This window comes from Trichosurus vulpecula, chromosome 8 (assembly GCF_011100635.1).
Source record: "Trichosurus vulpecula isolate mTriVul1 chromosome 8, mTriVul1.pri, whole genome shotgun sequence".
Classification (NCBI taxonomy): Eukaryota; Metazoa; Chordata; class Mammalia; order Diprotodontia; family Phalangeridae; genus Trichosurus; species Trichosurus vulpecula.
Window position 1 is genome coordinate 93,250,998 of NC_050580.1, and position 17,263 is coordinate 93,268,260.

The 17,263-nt window shown below is 42.9% G+C and overlaps 1 protein-coding gene across 2 annotated transcripts in view; it reads right to left on the minus strand.

Annotated features, from left to right (window-relative positions):
- GRK5 (G protein-coupled receptor kinase 5) overlaps nucleotides 1–17,263 on the minus strand; it is a 309,158-nt gene that overhangs the window by 47,539 nt on the left and 244,356 nt on the right. For both annotated transcript variants that reach the window (XM_036734793.1, XM_036734792.1), the window contains exons 5-6: nucleotides 10,724–10,824; nucleotides 5,208–5,300 (exon numbers count right to left, since the gene is read on the minus strand). In XM_036734793.1, the coding sequence (XP_036590688.1) occupies nucleotides 5,208–5,300; nucleotides 10,724–10,824 (194 nt within the window). The remainder of the gene's footprint in view (nucleotides 1–5,207; nucleotides 5,301–10,723; nucleotides 10,825–17,263) is intronic.

Consider the following 17,263-nt stretch of genomic DNA (forward strand, 5'->3'; position numbering starts at 1 on the left):
GGTGTGAGGAAAGCACTTGGGAAACCCTTTAAAGTAGCACACATGTGAGTTGCTGACCTCAATTACACTTGAGACCAGATTATCATAAAAAGGGGAATGCAATATTTTTTTATGCTGCCCTCAGTACTAAAGCCCTGAATGACATTTGTGAAAGCAGACAGTCTGAGAATACAGGACTGAAGACTTGAGAATGTAGTGACTGTTGTTAGTCAATTGTGTCCAACTCTTCTTGACCCTGTGGACCACACTGTCAATGAGGCTTTCATGGTATGATTTGCCACTATCTTCTCAAGTAGATTAAGGCAAACAGAGGTTAAGTGACTTGCCCAGGGTCACACAGCTGGTAAGTGTCTGAGGCTAAATTTGAACTCAGGTCTTCCCAACTCCAGGCCCAGCACCATATCCCCTGAGCCATCTAGCTATCTCAATATATAGATTATGGGCTACAATAATGCTGTCCCTGCCCTTTTTAAAAGGCTAAGTGCAGAACTTTTCACTGAAGTCACTTTCATAATAAAATCGAGTCTAGTTAGACTCTTACCAATTAACTTAATTAGTTATAGTATGATGAGCTGATTAAAGAAATTAGGCCAATTCCAGGAACGCTCACAATATTCATTTGAATGACATCTACATGGAAAACTAGTCCACGGTGGTCAATTCCTCCTCTGAGTAAGCTAAAGGTTATACTAAATGTTAATGTTTTGATTTCACTAGAAACCATGCTGCACGGACCCTCTTTGCAAAACCCAATTTAGTTTCTGGCAAGTCTGTTCAGAATTTATTAAGTTTGACTTAGATGGGATGTCACAGATGTTTAGAGGGGCATTCGGCGTGAGGAAAAGAACACTAGACAAAGAGGGAGGAGGCTGGGGTTCTAGTGAGTCTTCATCTCCCTGGACTAGCCTCCTCTGTAAAGGAAAGGAATTGGATGAGATGATCTCTTAAGGTTGCTCTAACATTCTATGGTCTAAAGATCCTTCCAACTGTAAGAGTATGTGCTTTGGTGATTTATTTGCTGAAGAATTAGAGCTTAATCCTGATAAGTATGAAATAATTGCCTACTCTGCAAGAATCCACACTCCTCTTAATCTTTCTTATGCAAATAATCAGCCAGAGGGCCTGTTTCATGACTTAGGAACATACTATCAGCATGTCCTCTACACTTAGGCCTTAGAAGCTTTTCCTACTGAGCTCTACTCCAAACCACATCAAGGTCTACCAGCCCTAACAGTTTACGATAGAAGAAGAACAAACAGTAACTCTACATTACCACAGAATCCAGCTCCTAGAGGAGGAGTGTAATACAATTTTACAGGAATGTCTTGGTTAACCTTGGGGGGAGAAGAATCCTTTTAACACTGAAATGGAGAAACATTAACTGGGCAAGAACATACAAGTAAAATGGGGCAAATGATCAAATTCTGGATATATGTTAACTCTTTGGGAACTGTTCATTCATTTAACAAGCTTTTTTTCAAAGAACTTACTACGGATCATAGCTCTAGAAGGGACATGAGAGATCACGTCATCTAGTGGTTCCCAAACTTTGGGAATCTGTGAGGTCAAAACTACGTCCATAAGAATATTAAGACATGATTTTCCTTTTAAAATACTCTTCCTTTTTCCAACTTCATATCTGTCTGAGGCCAGAATTTCTTCATATACTTCAACCAAAACAACATATCACAATGCAGAAGCAGATACGAGAATCCAGCTGTCTTCGATTAAGCCAAGCATTAAAGAGATTTGCAAAAATGTAATACAATGCCACTCTTCTAACCGATTTTTTTTGTTTTGGAAAATATGGTTGTTTTTCAGAGAAATATCTTATTTATGTTAAAATGTAATAGGCTTTTCCTTTTAAATGAGTTAATAATATTTTTAAAATTATCAGTTTTAATTTCTAATATGGCAAATATCAATAGATATAATCCACATAAATAAAAACTCTTTGGGACTCTCAATAATTTTTCAGAGGGTAAAGGGTTCCTGAGACCAAAGGGTTTGCAGTCTAATGCCCTCATTTTACAGAAGAGGAAATGAGAGGTAGACTTGCAAAAGGTGGCTCAGGTAATAGGTAACGAAGCCAGTGTTCAAACCCAGATCTTCTCTGACTCCAAATCCAGGGCCATTTCTACTACCCATCACTGCCCCAATGCAGGTAAAGCACTGCATTAATCACCAAGGCTACAAAGAAGAAATCAGACACCCAGCTTTCTAGAAGCTCATAATCCAGGAGGAGAGAGGAGACTTGTGTGAATGACAATAATACAAATTAGATAATAAGTGCAAAGGAGAAGTTGATATCAAGTGTCATGAAAAATCTGAGGAGAGATCTTGCAAATATAACGGAACCCTAGCTGATCCAAGTGAGCGATTCCCCCAGTCCTCCCTTCACTCTCTGCCCCAAAACATGCACACACTAAAAGAAAGAGTTCTTTCCTCCTAACAGTACGATAATCCAATGGGAACTTTTATTTTCAGTAATACCAGTGGATTTTTATGGTATAATTAAAGCCATCAAGAAAAGATGAAGGTTTTCATATGTAATCCCCTCCTTTTCTTCCCCCTGTTTGGCTTCTTTGCATATGGAAATGCTTGGATTTGTTGATGATTTTCTAGTTTATAACTTAAAATATTAGAAAGAAAACAACATGCTACCCAGGAGACATGGCAACTAATTGGATCTGGTATAACAAGGACCCTCTACAATAGAAAAGCTGATTGTTCTAGCACTCCCAATTCAACTTGGATGATGACACTGTCCCTTTATGAAATTTGTAGCACCCAGGTATGGCAATGCTTTATTAACCCGGGTTACTAGGTTACTAAAGTCTTTTTGCCCTACTTCATCATGGCACCAAGATCCCCGAAGGCTATACCAGCACAGCACAGGTTGTATCAGCCTCTTCTTAAGTATGGGCCCAATGACAGACTCTTAGTCTTTACATCAAAGAAGCAGCCAAAGTCTAGAGAAACTCATTCCCAGAAGGCTGACTACCAGGGAAATGATCTTTTCTGGCCACAGCTCCTTATATAGACCACTGACTAAGGCACAGGTGGGGCTGGAGTGTGGTGTGGCTGCCATTACCTGTGTTAATAGGGACTACCCCATAAGTAAGTCATGGGTCTTTTAAAGTATTGAAGGTGGGGGCAGCTAGGTGGTGCAGTGAGTAGAGCACCGGCCCTGGAGTCAGGAGGACCTGAGTTCAAATCCGACCTCAGACACTTGACACATGTACTAGCTGTGTGACCTTGGGCAAGTCACTTAATCCCAATTGCCCTGCCAAAAAAACCAAACAAAACAAACAAAAATAAAGTATTAAAGATGGATTACTAAGTGATGGGTATAAATTACTACTCAGAGGCAGAATGGAAGGCCTTCCCTCTAGTCCAACCGCCTCACATTACAGATAAGGACACTGAGGCCCACAGGGGGCAGTGATTGGCTGACCAAGGATACAGTGAGCGAGTGACCAAGATAAGGATCCTAGATTTAGAGCCAGAAGGGACCAAGAAGGACATCTGGTCCAACCTTCTCATTTTTCAGATGAGGAAACTATAGCCTAGAGGAGTAAAATGCCCTGTCCAGGGTAACACAAATAATAAATTGCAAAGCCAGGATGTCAGACCCAAGCCTTCTGATTGTGTTTTTAATCACTGCCTTTAAAACCCTGACTCTGAGTCCTGGTTTCTTTTGATTAATAACAATAGCTTACGTTTGTATAGCAATTTATAGTTAGAAAGAATGTTGCTGATAAATTATCTCATTGGATCCTCGTAACAACACTGTGAGATAAGTAGTAATGATAGTATTATTATCCCCTTTGTAAGAGTGAGAAAATGGTGCCTCAGAAAGTCATTGAAGACTTTCCCCAAATCAGAGACAAGAGGTGGCAGAAGTGGAAATCAAATCCAAGCTTCTGATTCCCGATCCCAGGCTGCTCCATACTGCCTTCCTATACTCTGCGGCTTTTCTAAATATTCACTTGGTACAATATGCCCTCTTGTAGCTACAAAGAAGATTCCACTGAACCATCCTTTGTAGTATAATCGTTTTTCCCATAGAAGGGATGGATTTGGGCTGACCCATCATCCATACTCTCAGACTCTCTTGGAACCTGTTAGCAAGAATGTTGGGTGGGGCCAAGGAATGGGAAAGCTAACTTGCCCGACATAGGGATTGAGTCCTTGACCATGGCCTCATTAGCTTAAGGTCTTATCCACTGAACTAATTATGCAAAGGCTACATCCTTCAAGGTGACACAGTAAGGAGGCTGTCCTCTCCAGCCCCCAACATGTTTTTTTAAGGTGGAGACAAAGTTAAAACAGGAATACTCAAAGTAGAGAGAATATTGTCTCTACCACACTTGAGCAAAGGCAGGGAGAAAAGGAAGAAGGGCTGAAATAAGATTTCACCAGGCGGGAGCTGCCAGTCATAACGGCTTTAGAAGTGTCTCTTCAGAGGAAAGTGGCCAGCTTTGGTGTTCACATAAACAAGGGGAGGAGGGGGAGATGGATACTGAACATTTGCATCCCGGGCCTCCTTTGCTCCATGACCACAGCAGGTTCAAATTACAGAGTCTCAGTGGCCTCCAGTGTACACTAAGTACCAGGGCTTTGTACAATGAAACAGCCCATCACAGGAAGCCTCCTTCTTGCCCTTTGTCCTCTTCTCTGACAAAAGAAGTTCATGTCGTGTTCTTGTGCCCTTATTCTGTGTGACCACCCGTGCTTGACCCATCAAGGATTTAGGCAGGTATCACATTAATACAAGGACCACGTGATATACTGGAGAGGCTGCAGTATGTTAGATGGGTTGGGGCACTGGCCTGGGAGTTAGAAGGCCTGGGATCTTGCCCTAACTCTACCACTAACTGGTACTGTGGGACCTTTGGGACTCATTCTTCTCTCAGTCATAGAACTTTAGAACTGGAAGAGACTGTAGGGGTCATCTAGCCCAGCCCCCTCCCTCATAAGGAAGAGTTTAAGTGACTTGCCCAAGTCCTCGGACTCTAGAGCCAGCCCTCTTTCCACTCTATCACAAGTATGGTTCCTATGCAAAGCATTAACATATTTGTAAGATCAAAGAACCAGATTCTGTGAATTGAATTCCTATTGGACGCTCAAATGACCCACGTATAACATGTATAAGCATGCCTAAACACCCACACACATACACACCACACAGAACTGATACTTACCTTTCCAACCACTTCCACTGGAGAAACCTGTCAAAATACATGCTTTCCAGATATTCTTGAAATGGTTCTCCACTTAGGTAGTCAAGGACAGATCTATCTCAGATGAAAAAAGACACGCATTTTATCATCCAGAGCTTGCAATAGGTCAGGGCCAGGTTAAGGACTTTAATATACGGGGGCTTGTCTATCCACACGTTTTTGGAGAGCAGACAGAGACAATGACTTACAGGTGCGAGGGACCTTCAAGGTTATCTAGGCCACTCCCCTCATTTTGCAGATGAGAAAACTGAGGCCCAAAGAGGCTGAGTGTCTTGCCCAAACTTAAACAGACAGCAGGTGGCAGAGCCAGGATTCAAACTCAGGTCGACTGATTGCAAATCCAGTGCTCCCTCCACTGTATCCTGCAGAAATCCTGGCAGCAACATAAGAAGGAAATGCACCCATGGCTGGTAGTGAGGTTTGTCCATACGTGTGTCAACATGGAGAAGAAGTCACTAACACTGGGGATGGGGAGAGTTCTCAGGCACCTCAGCACTGCTTGGGAGTAAACTGTTGCAGTCAGAAGAAATACTAGTCCTGAAAAACAACCCTTAGCATTTCTCTACTGGGATTATGGATTATGGCCTTCTTTTGAATTGGTTTACATTTAAAGCTAATGCTTGGCCCTAGTGTGAGCTGAAACAAGATACTCACAAAGCAGTCAAGGGGAACACCCTTGAAGACCTTGAGGACACCTTGAAGGCCAACCTCAAACAATATGACCCAGCAGTGGGCAGACAGCTGAGAAAAGACAGGCAGAACAAGATGGCACCCTTCCGAGCTGCAGAGGCAGAGCAGCTGCTGGTAGGCTTTGCTCAAGGTAGTGGAAGCTGCTGACTTAGGGACGGTAGTGTAGAAATGACCATACCAGTGTATGAGTATTTTTTTACCATGTCTATCCTAAAGGATGAGTGGTATCTTGAGTCAGGGAGAATGGGAATATATACAAAAACAAACAACATAATAGGAGCTTAATGGGTATAAGACACTGTGTTGGGTACTGGGAGTGATGCAAAATTTAGTCATCATGGACTTTACAATCTAATAGGGGATCAAAGGAAATAAACTATGGAAATCCTCTCCTGTCTCTGCTTCCAGCTCTCTGGGCTATATCACCATGCCTCAGATGCCTTCTTACCCTGGAACATTCAGTTCTTCCTGGAACCCCCATGCTGAAGAAGGGCCCAGTCTGGTCATCCCCCAGCTGTGCTTTCTACTCTTCAGGTTTCACCACCACGATCCCACATGAGCACCACTTACGCACCACCCTTCCTCCCCACCTAGACTTTTCAGTTGTCTTTTATGTGTTGTCTTTCCCCATTAGATTGTATGGTTCTTGAAGGCGGGGTTACTCTTTCTTTTTACTTATACTTATACCACCAGCACTTACCACAGTGCCTGGACCCTAGTAAGCACTTAATGAATGTTTGTTATTGACTTGTTGACTTTGCAAACTTTAAAGTGCCATATACAAGTCAGCAATCTTTATTTTTAAGGGAAAAGCACTAACAGCTCTAATATACAATATTACAAGAGCATTGGTGAATTACAAATTATTACAAAATAAAGTACTACGTGGGATAGGAGGGGGAAGATTATTACCAATGGGGGCATCAGGGAAGGCTTCATAGAAGAGGTAGCATTTGAGTTGGACTTTGAATGATGGATGACTTAATGGGTGAAAGCGGGGAGAGAAGACATTCCAGAAATAAGGAAAAGTAGAACCAAACATATCAAAAGAAACTTGAGAGGTTCAAGGGGGAAGGGTAAGAAGTTCAGTTTGGGTAATGATGGAGGGTGTGGCAAGAGAAGGTGACAATAGTCCAAACTGAATGTCTGATAGAGAGGGCAAGGCAGATATATGTGTTTTATACAAAAGGTGAGGCTTTCCATACAAAAGCTGGGAGAGAAAGCTCTATGCCAATTCACTAACAACTGTACACATGTACAAATCAGATAGTCATGGAGGTTTCTGAGAAATTCAGAAGATCGGGGAGCTAGGAGTCTGAACTCTACTGTAGACTAGGTTCCTCAGCCTGCAAGAGATCTGGGTCAAGCCATGTATTTACTGCATGCTTCTGCCACCCAACTGGGGCAAGGGCAGAGTCTGTCATGCTCTTACAGGAAGATAATTTACATTGGGAAATACTGGTCTGGTGAATTCTGAGGGAGATGCTTAGGTTCATACCTCAGACTGACAGCGAAGGGCTGTTTCCCTATGAACAAATGCTGATGAAAACTATATGATGGGCTTAACCCAGGGGGAGAAAAGGAATATTTATTGGGAGGTCTCTCTAAGCAATATACGTTGGGTGGCCTGTTTAAGCAGTCAGTCCCTTTAAAACAGAATCAGCTTTAAATGAGGTCAACCCCAAATGGTCCTTTAGAAAAAGAAAGGTACATTGTGGATAGCATTTACAGAATAAATATTATACATGTATGATGCACAGTCTGACCATTACTTCTCTATGACAGTGATCAAGTCACTTGATTACTCTGGGCCTCAGTTTCTTCATCTGTAAGATGAGATTGATTGGATTAAATATATGATCTTTAAGGCCCCTTCCAGCTCTAAATCTAAGATAATATTGTGTGTGTGTATATGTGTGTGAATAATCTTATACTCAAATACCATAAATATTTGGTGTTCATTCATCTACATCCAGATGTAAGACTTGTATATTTGAGGGCATACTTATAACATTACAAATAGCGTAAAAATGCTTTCCTATATATTGAGTTTTTATCCCAAATCCTGAATTAGCTTGTTTCAGGCCAGGTGTTCATAAACCAAATCTCTCTCTCTCTCTCTCTCTCTCTCTCTCTCTCTCTCTCTCTCTCTCTCTCTCACACACACACACACACACACACACACACACATTCTCATTCTAGCGCTTTCTCTCTCTCTCTCTCTCCCTCCCTCTCTCCCTCTCCCTCTCTCTCCCTCCCTCCCTCTCTCTCTCTCTCTCTCTCATCTCTCTCTCTCTCTCTCTCTCTCTCTCTCTCTCTCTCTCTCCTCTCTCTCTCTCTCTCTCTCTCTCTCTCTCTCTCTCTCTCTCTCTCTCCCTCCTTCCTTCCCTCCCTCCCCCCCACTCCTCCTAAAGGCAGGATTGTTTCAAACAAACTGGAGGCCTCTGTTTGAGGACATTTTGTCCTGCCCTAGATGATGTAATGGAGATTAGGGAGATGAGCCCTGATGTCATTCTCCATTCTGGCTTCCACTCCACTCCTCTCTATGCATTCATTTACTCTTAACCCTGGTGAGGCTGCAGCTTATCCAAGGCTTCCATCAGTACCCTCCCTCAAGTCACAAGTTAGCTTTTTGCCGCAGCTTCCTAGGGCCCCAGACATCCAGAGATATCATAGCTGAGCTTGGCCAAGGCAGAGGGAGGGTAAAATGTGTGTATATACCTAAATATATGCACATATGTATATATGTGTGTATATATATATATGTATGTACATATATGTATGTGTGTGTGTATATATATACATACACACACATATGTGGAGAGAGAAGGGGGAAAGGGAGAGAGAAAAAGAGTTAAGATACTACGGCAAAGTACGTAGATGTTTTTCCAATGGTGTATTTCAGAAACACTACCAGCAATAAGTTCACATCATTCTCATTACACACAGCATCTATGTGGTCCTATTGTAGTGACCACTGCCCTTATGTGCCTGAGGATCTGATCTATTTCATTTCATAGAAACATTCCCCTTTTCACTGCCCAGTCTCTTAAGAGCCAAGATGAAACTTTGTCCCTTGGCTACCCAACCACTTCCACATTCCAGGGCTCTGAAAGCCCTAACTGCTGTCTTTCTCCAGTACCTGGCACTTTACACACCTAATCTGGATTCACACAAGTGTGATGGCCAACCAACTCAACTGGATAGGCAAAGCTCTCAGCTCGTGGCGCTGAGCACAGCTGCAGGGTTGTTTTGTTTTGTTTTTTTTTCTCTCCTCCTACAACAACCACATCCTTGACCAGCCACTAAGTTCTCCCTACTTAGGGTCAACTCTAGAAGCTGTCATTGTCTGGGGACCCTATTACATTGTTATTGTTGTTCAGTCATTCAGTCATGTCTGACTCTTCATGACCCTCTGGACCATAGCATGCCAATACTGTTCATGGGGTTTTCTTGGCAAAGACACTGCAGTGATTTGTCATTTCCTTCCCCAGTGGATTGAGGCAAACCGAGATTGAGTAACTCGACCAAGGTCACACAGTTAGTCAGTGTCTGTGGCTGGATTTGAACTCAGGTCTTCCTGACTCCAGGACCAGCACTCTATCCACTGAGCCACCTGGCTGCCTCTCCCTTTTATATTAGGGCCTCATAAACACTGTGCACAGAGGAAGGGAGGGGGAATGGTAGAGTACTAGTGCCTGCAGAATGGTAGCAGGGGGCCTTTGACAGTCAGCAGTCCCACCAGGGTGGGGAGTCACTGGATGCACAGACGTCTGGAGTGGGAGCCAGAATGGAGAATGTCGTCAAGGCCTGTCTCTTCCAATCCCATGACGTCATGTGAGACAGGACAAAATGTACTCAGACTGAGGGCACTGGCCCATCTAGGACAATCCTGCCTTTTGGGGAGTTGAGGGAATGTGTGTATATGTGTGCATGTGAGTGAGTGCTCAGTGTGAGGGGGCACACGCGCGCGCGCATGCACACACACACACACACACACACACACACACACACACAGTTTATGAACACCAGGCATCAAGCGAGTTCAGTGTTTGGAATGCAAAATGAGTCTCTGGCTCCATCTGGGGAGCAGCCTGGTAGAACTGCCCTCACTAAGGCAACATACTTCTCAGCAGACAAAGAGATGAAATAATGCAAAGAAAGAGCCCCTTCTCCTGCTTTAGGAAAGACTGATGGCTTTTGAAGTACTCAGGATGGGAGGAGGCTGGGGGAAGGGAGAGGGGGAAAAAGAAACTCCATCCCATTGAAGGTTTTCTGGAAAACCAGGCAGAGCAAACTTTGCACATTCCTCTGTTGAAATGGATTGTAGAGCCACTTAATTTTTATTCGCTTTGAAACAGAGATGTTTTCTTTGGACTTGCCACCTTTGTGTCTCTTTTCACATAGTGCGGAGTCTATGGCTAGTTTGCTTGGCTGGGTGGGACACGCTGGTAAATACCTGAGACACCAAGTGCTTGAGTGTACCCCCTTATAGAATGGAATAGAAATGCTCTTTCCTAGTCATACCTATGGAGCAATCTTGACATCCACTTGACATGGCATATCAGAGGTAGCCTGAACTTCATCTCATCCCCAGACACAGAATCTCCCTCCGCATCTCTCCACTCACTCTATCCTCTTACTATGGGCATAATACTGTACCAGGCTTTATGTCTGAAAGCAGCTGGCAATCTTTGGTTTCCCTAGCCACTTAACAGAGGTACACATAATGGAGTTGAGAAGAGGGTGCAAAGGTGGTGGGAGTGGGGCTAACAGGGAGTACTTACTTTGCACAGTGAGAAAAGAGTTCTTTGCAGGGTCTCAGTTCAAGTTTCTCCTCTGTTTGGTGGATCAGGTCTTGGCTGACTTCAGTGACATATGCTGGGGACTGTGATAAAGAGGAAATGGAGGAGAGAAGTTGGTGGAGGGAAGCAGCTGGGTGAGCAGGCTTCCTGGAGACAAGAATTTCCCATGGAGATCCAAAGGCGACATCATCAGTAAATCTTGGGTCCAGATTGACTCTCAACATTCCTACCCCACTGTGATTACCTTTCACTGTCTCCTTCCCTTCTTCTTTCCATATTTTAAACTGCATCTACTTGTAGCCCTTGGTTGCCCTGCAGAATCTTTGGAGGGCATAAGGGAAAGATCACTCACCTGGAAGTCATCTCTGCTTCCCAGAAACCTTTTCTTTATTTGAGGCTCAGGTCAGGTCCTGCCTCTCTATGAAGTCTTCCCTGATTCTGCCTGTCAACAATTTATCTTGATGATTTTCCCTGATTTCTCCATTTCTCTGTCCCTCTCCCACCTTGTATTAGTCATATCTGTGTATTTATTTTTGTCAACATAAATTCCTTTAAGGCAGGTACTACTTTCTGTCTTCAGTTCCTGTCTTGCATATGGTAGGAGTTTAATAAATATTGAAATGAATCAGTACAGGGAAGCAATATTATAAAGTGGAACTCTGGCTCTAGCGGCAGAGGACCTTAGTTCAAATTCTGACTTGGCTGCCTACTATCCGTTACGTTGAGTAGATCAGTTAACCTCCTTGGGTTGGTTTCCTAAATGGTAAAATGAAGGGGTTGGACTAGAGCAGGGCTTCTTAAACTTTTTCCACCTGTTGTGTGGCCTGTGGGCATGCACAGTACAAAGTGCGCATGCTTTGTGTTCAGAACCAAGGCTGCCGTGATGCGACACAGGCAAGCTCTGCAAGAATTACCTGTTTGATTTTTAACTAATTTTTGGTCACTGCATGCAGAAGCCTTTTGCTATTGCCATAATTTTCATGACCCTATATGAGATTGCAGCCCACAGTTTAAGAAGCGCTGGACCAGATGACCTCTCGGGTCCCTCCCAATCCTAGATCTGTGCTCCTATGAATAAACTAACTCTAGCCTCAGTTTCTTAAACTCTAAAGCTGAGCCAATAATCTTTGTCCAAGGTCCCCTGCAGGACTGTTGGGAGGCCCAGAGGAGATAATGTAATTGCCCTTTAAAAGGGGCACATTTTGGTACAAATATAAGGAATTATTTTTTCTTATCATTATTTTAGGTTGAATCATCTGATGTGGGTTTCAAAAAGAAAAATCCAGGTGCCTCCCAAAAGAGGAATTGAATATCGTTTCAACTTTCAGATGCCACAGGTAATGTTCAGGGTACCCTGGAAACAGCCTTATGCTGGTGCTGGGAAGGAACTGCGAACTGAGAATTTCTGACTCTGTGTGACCCTGAGTAAGTCCCCCACTTTGCCCTCTAAGTAATCCTTCTTGGGTGCTACCAATGGCCAATGGAGCCAGGATGGGGGAGAAGAAGCAGGAGTCTCAGTTATTCTCTCTCATCCAGATGTTCTGGGAAGCTGACTCATGGACTATGACATAATCAGCCTTTTTTAATAAATTAGAGTGATAATTGGGGTGGGTGGGTGAGGTAGAGACAAATCTCCATCCCCAAAGAATGCTGATTTCATCTGAACAGTTTCCTTTCAGTTCCATGCTATTAAAATGTGAATATTGCACTGATTATAATGTTGAAGCCCACTTGGGGGTTTCATTGGGGAATTTTAATTTTTGTGTTTGCAGGAATAGTCAATTGTGTGAACTCAGCATTTTCTCTGTAAATGAAATAAGGGCTCATCTTCCATTTCCCATAGTCCTGAATGAATATCCAGCTTCCTTCCTTTCCTACTGCCCTTCCTCCCTGGAGCTGTAGCAACAGCAGAGTCACATCCTCCCTCTCCCCAACCTTTGAAGATTAGGAGACTAAAATCTATAGGGTGAATTTACCTGCCCAAGGTCACACAACAAATGAGTTTGTGGCTGAGGCAGAGACAGGAATAGAATCCAAATCTCTTTCCACTTCTCCACATCCTATAGTGAGAAATTGGGTGGGCAGCAAAGAAAGGCTATCAGTGAGAGGCTTTATATTCATCTGGAGTCTTCCCAGAGGTTAAGGACTGGGGAAGAGTTTCGTAGATGATCTTGAGGGAAATCTAAGAAAGGAGGAAAGGGTGTAGGTGGAGTGATCCCAATGCCGATCTTTATCTAATTTCTTTCCTCATTTTATAGTCCTTTGTCCCTTATATCTTCTCTTCAATCAGGAAATGGCTGATGGTTCAAGTCACTTACCTCTAGACCCCATCCACCCAGAGATCAGCCTGAAATTGAGCTCAGACCTTTCAACACTATCACTCCCCCTCAGGCCTGAAACTGTTGAGGCAGAAAAAAAGCATGTTGCATGCTGTTAGCTGGGTCCTTTGGGAGAAGGCTGAAGAATGGAAACTGTGTCTAGGAAGGAATTGGTGTTTAGCCCAGCTTTTGGACTAGCTGAAAATAAAGCTCCTATAGCTGGGTCACTGGGATGTCACCATCAATCCTTGCTTGACACTCAGCAGAGAGTTCTGTGCCCCACCCACCCATCCCCAACCTGGCTCTAACCCATCTTCCCAGCATTCCTTCCCCATGGTCACTTTCTTGCAATCCACTGTCTAGATGGGGGTTCTCATCCTGTGAACTTATTTGTGTTTAAATATTTTGATAACTGTATTTCAGAATAATTGGTTTCCTTTGTAATCCCATGTATTTTATTTTATGCATTTAAAGGCATTATTATTAACAGAATAAATCCACAGATTTCACCAAACCATTTAAGGTTAAGAACTTCCTTCTCTAGACAAATTGGGCTACTTGTTGTCCTCTTAGTAGTTCATCTTGTCCTCTCCCACCTCCAAGCATTTGCACACAGCATCTACCATACCTAGATTAGACTGTTCCCCTCAAATCTCTGCCTTTGACATCTTTCACCTTTTTCAAGACACAACATAGGTTTACCTCTTCTCAAATAGCTTCCTTGAAAGCAGAAAACTGGGAAAGAATTTTTACAAATAGCATCTCTGATAAAGGCCTCATTTCTAAAATATATAGAGAACTCAGTCAAATTTACAAGAATACAGGTCATTCCCCAATTGATAAACGGTGAAAAGATATGAACAAGCAGTTTTCAGAAGAAGAAATTAAAGCTATCTATAGTCATATGCAAAAATGCTCTAAATCACTATTAATTAGAGAGATGCAAATCAAAACAACTCTGAGGTACCACATCATACCTATCAGATTGGCTAACATGACAAAACAGGAAAGTGATAAATGTTGGAGAAGATGTGGGAAAGTTGGAACACTAATTCATTGTTGGTGGAGCTGTGAGCCAATCCAACCATTCTGGAGAACAATCTGGAACTATGCCCAAAGGGCTATAAAAATGTACATACCCTTTGACCCAGTAATAACACTTCTAGGGTTGTATCCCAAAGAAATGCTAAAAATGGGAAAAGGACCCACATGTACAAAAATATTTATAGCAATTCTTTTTGTGGTGGCCAAGAACTAGAAATCAAGGGGATGCCCATCAATTGGGGAATGGCTGAATAAGTTGTGGCATATGAATGTAATGGAATACTATCATGCTATAAGAAATGATGAGCAGATGGACTTCGGGAAAACCTGGAAAGACTTATGTGAACTGATGCTGAGTGAAGTGAGCAGAACCAGGAGAACATTGTACACAGTAACAGCCACAGTATTCGAGAACTGATTTTGATAGAGTTCGCCCTTCTCAGCAATTCAAGGACCTAAAACTTTTCCAAAGGACTCATGATGGAAAATGCCAGCCACATCCAAATAACAAACTATGGATTTGGAATGCAGAACGAGGCACACTATTTTCTCTTTTGTTTTCTTTCTCATGGTTTCTATCATTCATTATAATTCTTCTATGCAACATGATTAATGTGAAAATGTGTTTAGTAAGAATGTGTGTGTAGAGCACGTATTGGATTGCATGCCATTTTGGGGAGGGAGAAAATTTAAAACTTATGGAAATGAATGTTGAAAACTGAAAATAAATAAATTAAATAAAAACAAAAACCAAAGTAGCTTCCTTGACCTGCCCAGCTCAAAAGTGATCCCTAGTTCCTTGAATATTTCTCAGTAACATTTAACACTGTTGACCACCCACTCTTCCTGGATACTCCTTCCTCTCTGAGTTTTCATGACTAATGACCTTTCTTGGTTCTCTAACTATTCCTCAGTCTCCTTTGCTTGATCATCATCCATGACCTCATCTACTCCCAGCTCATTCTTGGCTCACTCTCTGGTCCGCTCCACCTACACATTGACTGCCTGGTCCCCAGGGAATGACTCCACCCTGAGGCCTACTCAATGGTGAGTCCTTACCTGGAACCTCTAGGTCATGAGAAGGCCCAGCCAGACTGCTTTCAGTTTCATTGGGATCTACTCTACCCCCACCTTGTTGCCTGGCCGCCTCATGAGTATCCTCTTTCCTTCCCCTCACCCCTACTTTCCAGTATCCCTTTATGTTCCATCATCCCTATTAGAATGCAAGGTTCTTGGGAATAGAGATTGTTTTGTATTCTTATTTTTGTACCCTCAGAGCTTAGTGCAGTGCCTGGAACACAGTAAGTGATTACTAAATGCTCTGTTATCTGTCTATGACTCTGGAAGTAACCCAAGGCTCTGTCTTGGGCTCTCATCAGGTCCCATGAGTTTTTATCGATGTCTACAGATGCCTCCATAGAAATATGGTATGTCTCATAAATCTTGGTGCAATATTGACTCAGTCAAGCTTTAAAATAATCTTTAACACATAATATGACATATAATAGGATAATAAAAGCTTGAATAGCTTAAGTAAGCCCTAAGACTTTTGGAGCACCCTGATTATCTACCTCTAGCCTGTCTCCTGAGCTCTCCTTTCACATCACCAACCACCTGTAGGCCATTTCCAAGTGGGAGTCCCACAGACATCTCGAACTCCTTTTATCCAAAACAGAACTCACTGTCTTCTCCCTGAAACCCTCCTTTTTCCCTACCTTCCCTATTTTTGCTCAAGGGCATCATCATTCTTGTCACTTGGGTTTACAACCTCCGAGTCCTTCCTCGGTTCTTCATTCTTACCTCCCAGTCGGGTGCTGAGGTCTGCCTAATTGACCTCTCCTGCATCTCTGGTCAGTGCCCCCTCTTCTCCATTCCTATGGACAATGTCTGAATTCCGGCCCTAAGCACCTCTTGTCTGGGCTATGGCAGTAACCCGGCCTTCCTACTTCATCTCTCTCTTCTCCAGACCAGGCTCCCCATACTTGACAAAGTCATGTTCCTAAAGCACAGGTCTGGCCATGCCCCTCCCCCTCCCTGACAACAAAGGATGGCTTAATTTTCACAGAAGAGCATTCTGGCTGCTGCTGCTACTACCCCTACTGCTGCTGCTGCTGCTGCTACTACTGCTGTTACTGCTACTACAACTGCTGCTGCTGCACAGTGAATCTTTTGTCCCTCCTCCTGCCCCTTCTCCAGCTTCTCTTGAGCTCCCTGCTTCCTTCTCTCTAAGTTTCTTAAATGATAGGTTAGGAGGAAGACCCAACACGCTTTGGGCTTATATTTTTCCAACTGCCCTTTCTCAGCCCCTGATGAAGGCGCAGGGAGCACTCAAAAAAGAGAAAAAAGAGAGGTCTCAGACCTGGATAACCTTTGAATTGGGTCATTAGGACCAGTTTTCTTTGTTTTCTAGGGGATTACATTTATACACTATAGTCCCACCTAATCAGCTAGGTGGTGCAGTAGACAGAACCCTAGGCCCAGACTCAGGAAGATCTAAATTGAAATCCAGTCTCAAACACCTACTAGCTGTGTGACCCTGGATGAGTCACTTAATCTGGCCATGCCTCACCTTCCCCATTGGTAAAACAGGGATAAGAACAGGACCAACTTTGCAAGGCTGTTGTGAGGAATCAAATGAGATAACTGTAATGCACTTAGCACAGTGCCTGGTACATAGTAAGCTCTATATAAATGTTAGCCATCATTATTACTATTACCACCCATCATTATTGTGAGGATAAAATAATATTTAAAGTGCTTTGCAAAGCTTAAAGCACTATATAAATACTAGCTAGTTATTATTCCTGAAAAACTCACCTCTAATCAATGGTAAAGAATGCTACCTACCTCCTGACAGAGAGGGAATGGACTCAAGACACAAAATGGCGATACACATTTTTTGGAGTTGCCAATATAAGAATTTGTTTTGCCTGACTATATTTGACAAAGGTTTTCTTTCTTTCTCTTTCTTTCTTTCCTTCTTTCTTTCCTTCTTTCTTTCCTTCCTTCCTTCCTTCCTTCCTTCCTTCCTTCCTTCCTTCTTCCTTCCTTCCTTCTTCCTTCCTTCCTTCCTTCCTTCCTTTCTTCTTTTCCTTTCCTTTCCTCCTTCCTTCCTTTCTTTCTTTTTTTGAGGATGGGTAAAAGAGAGAAAAAGAATAAA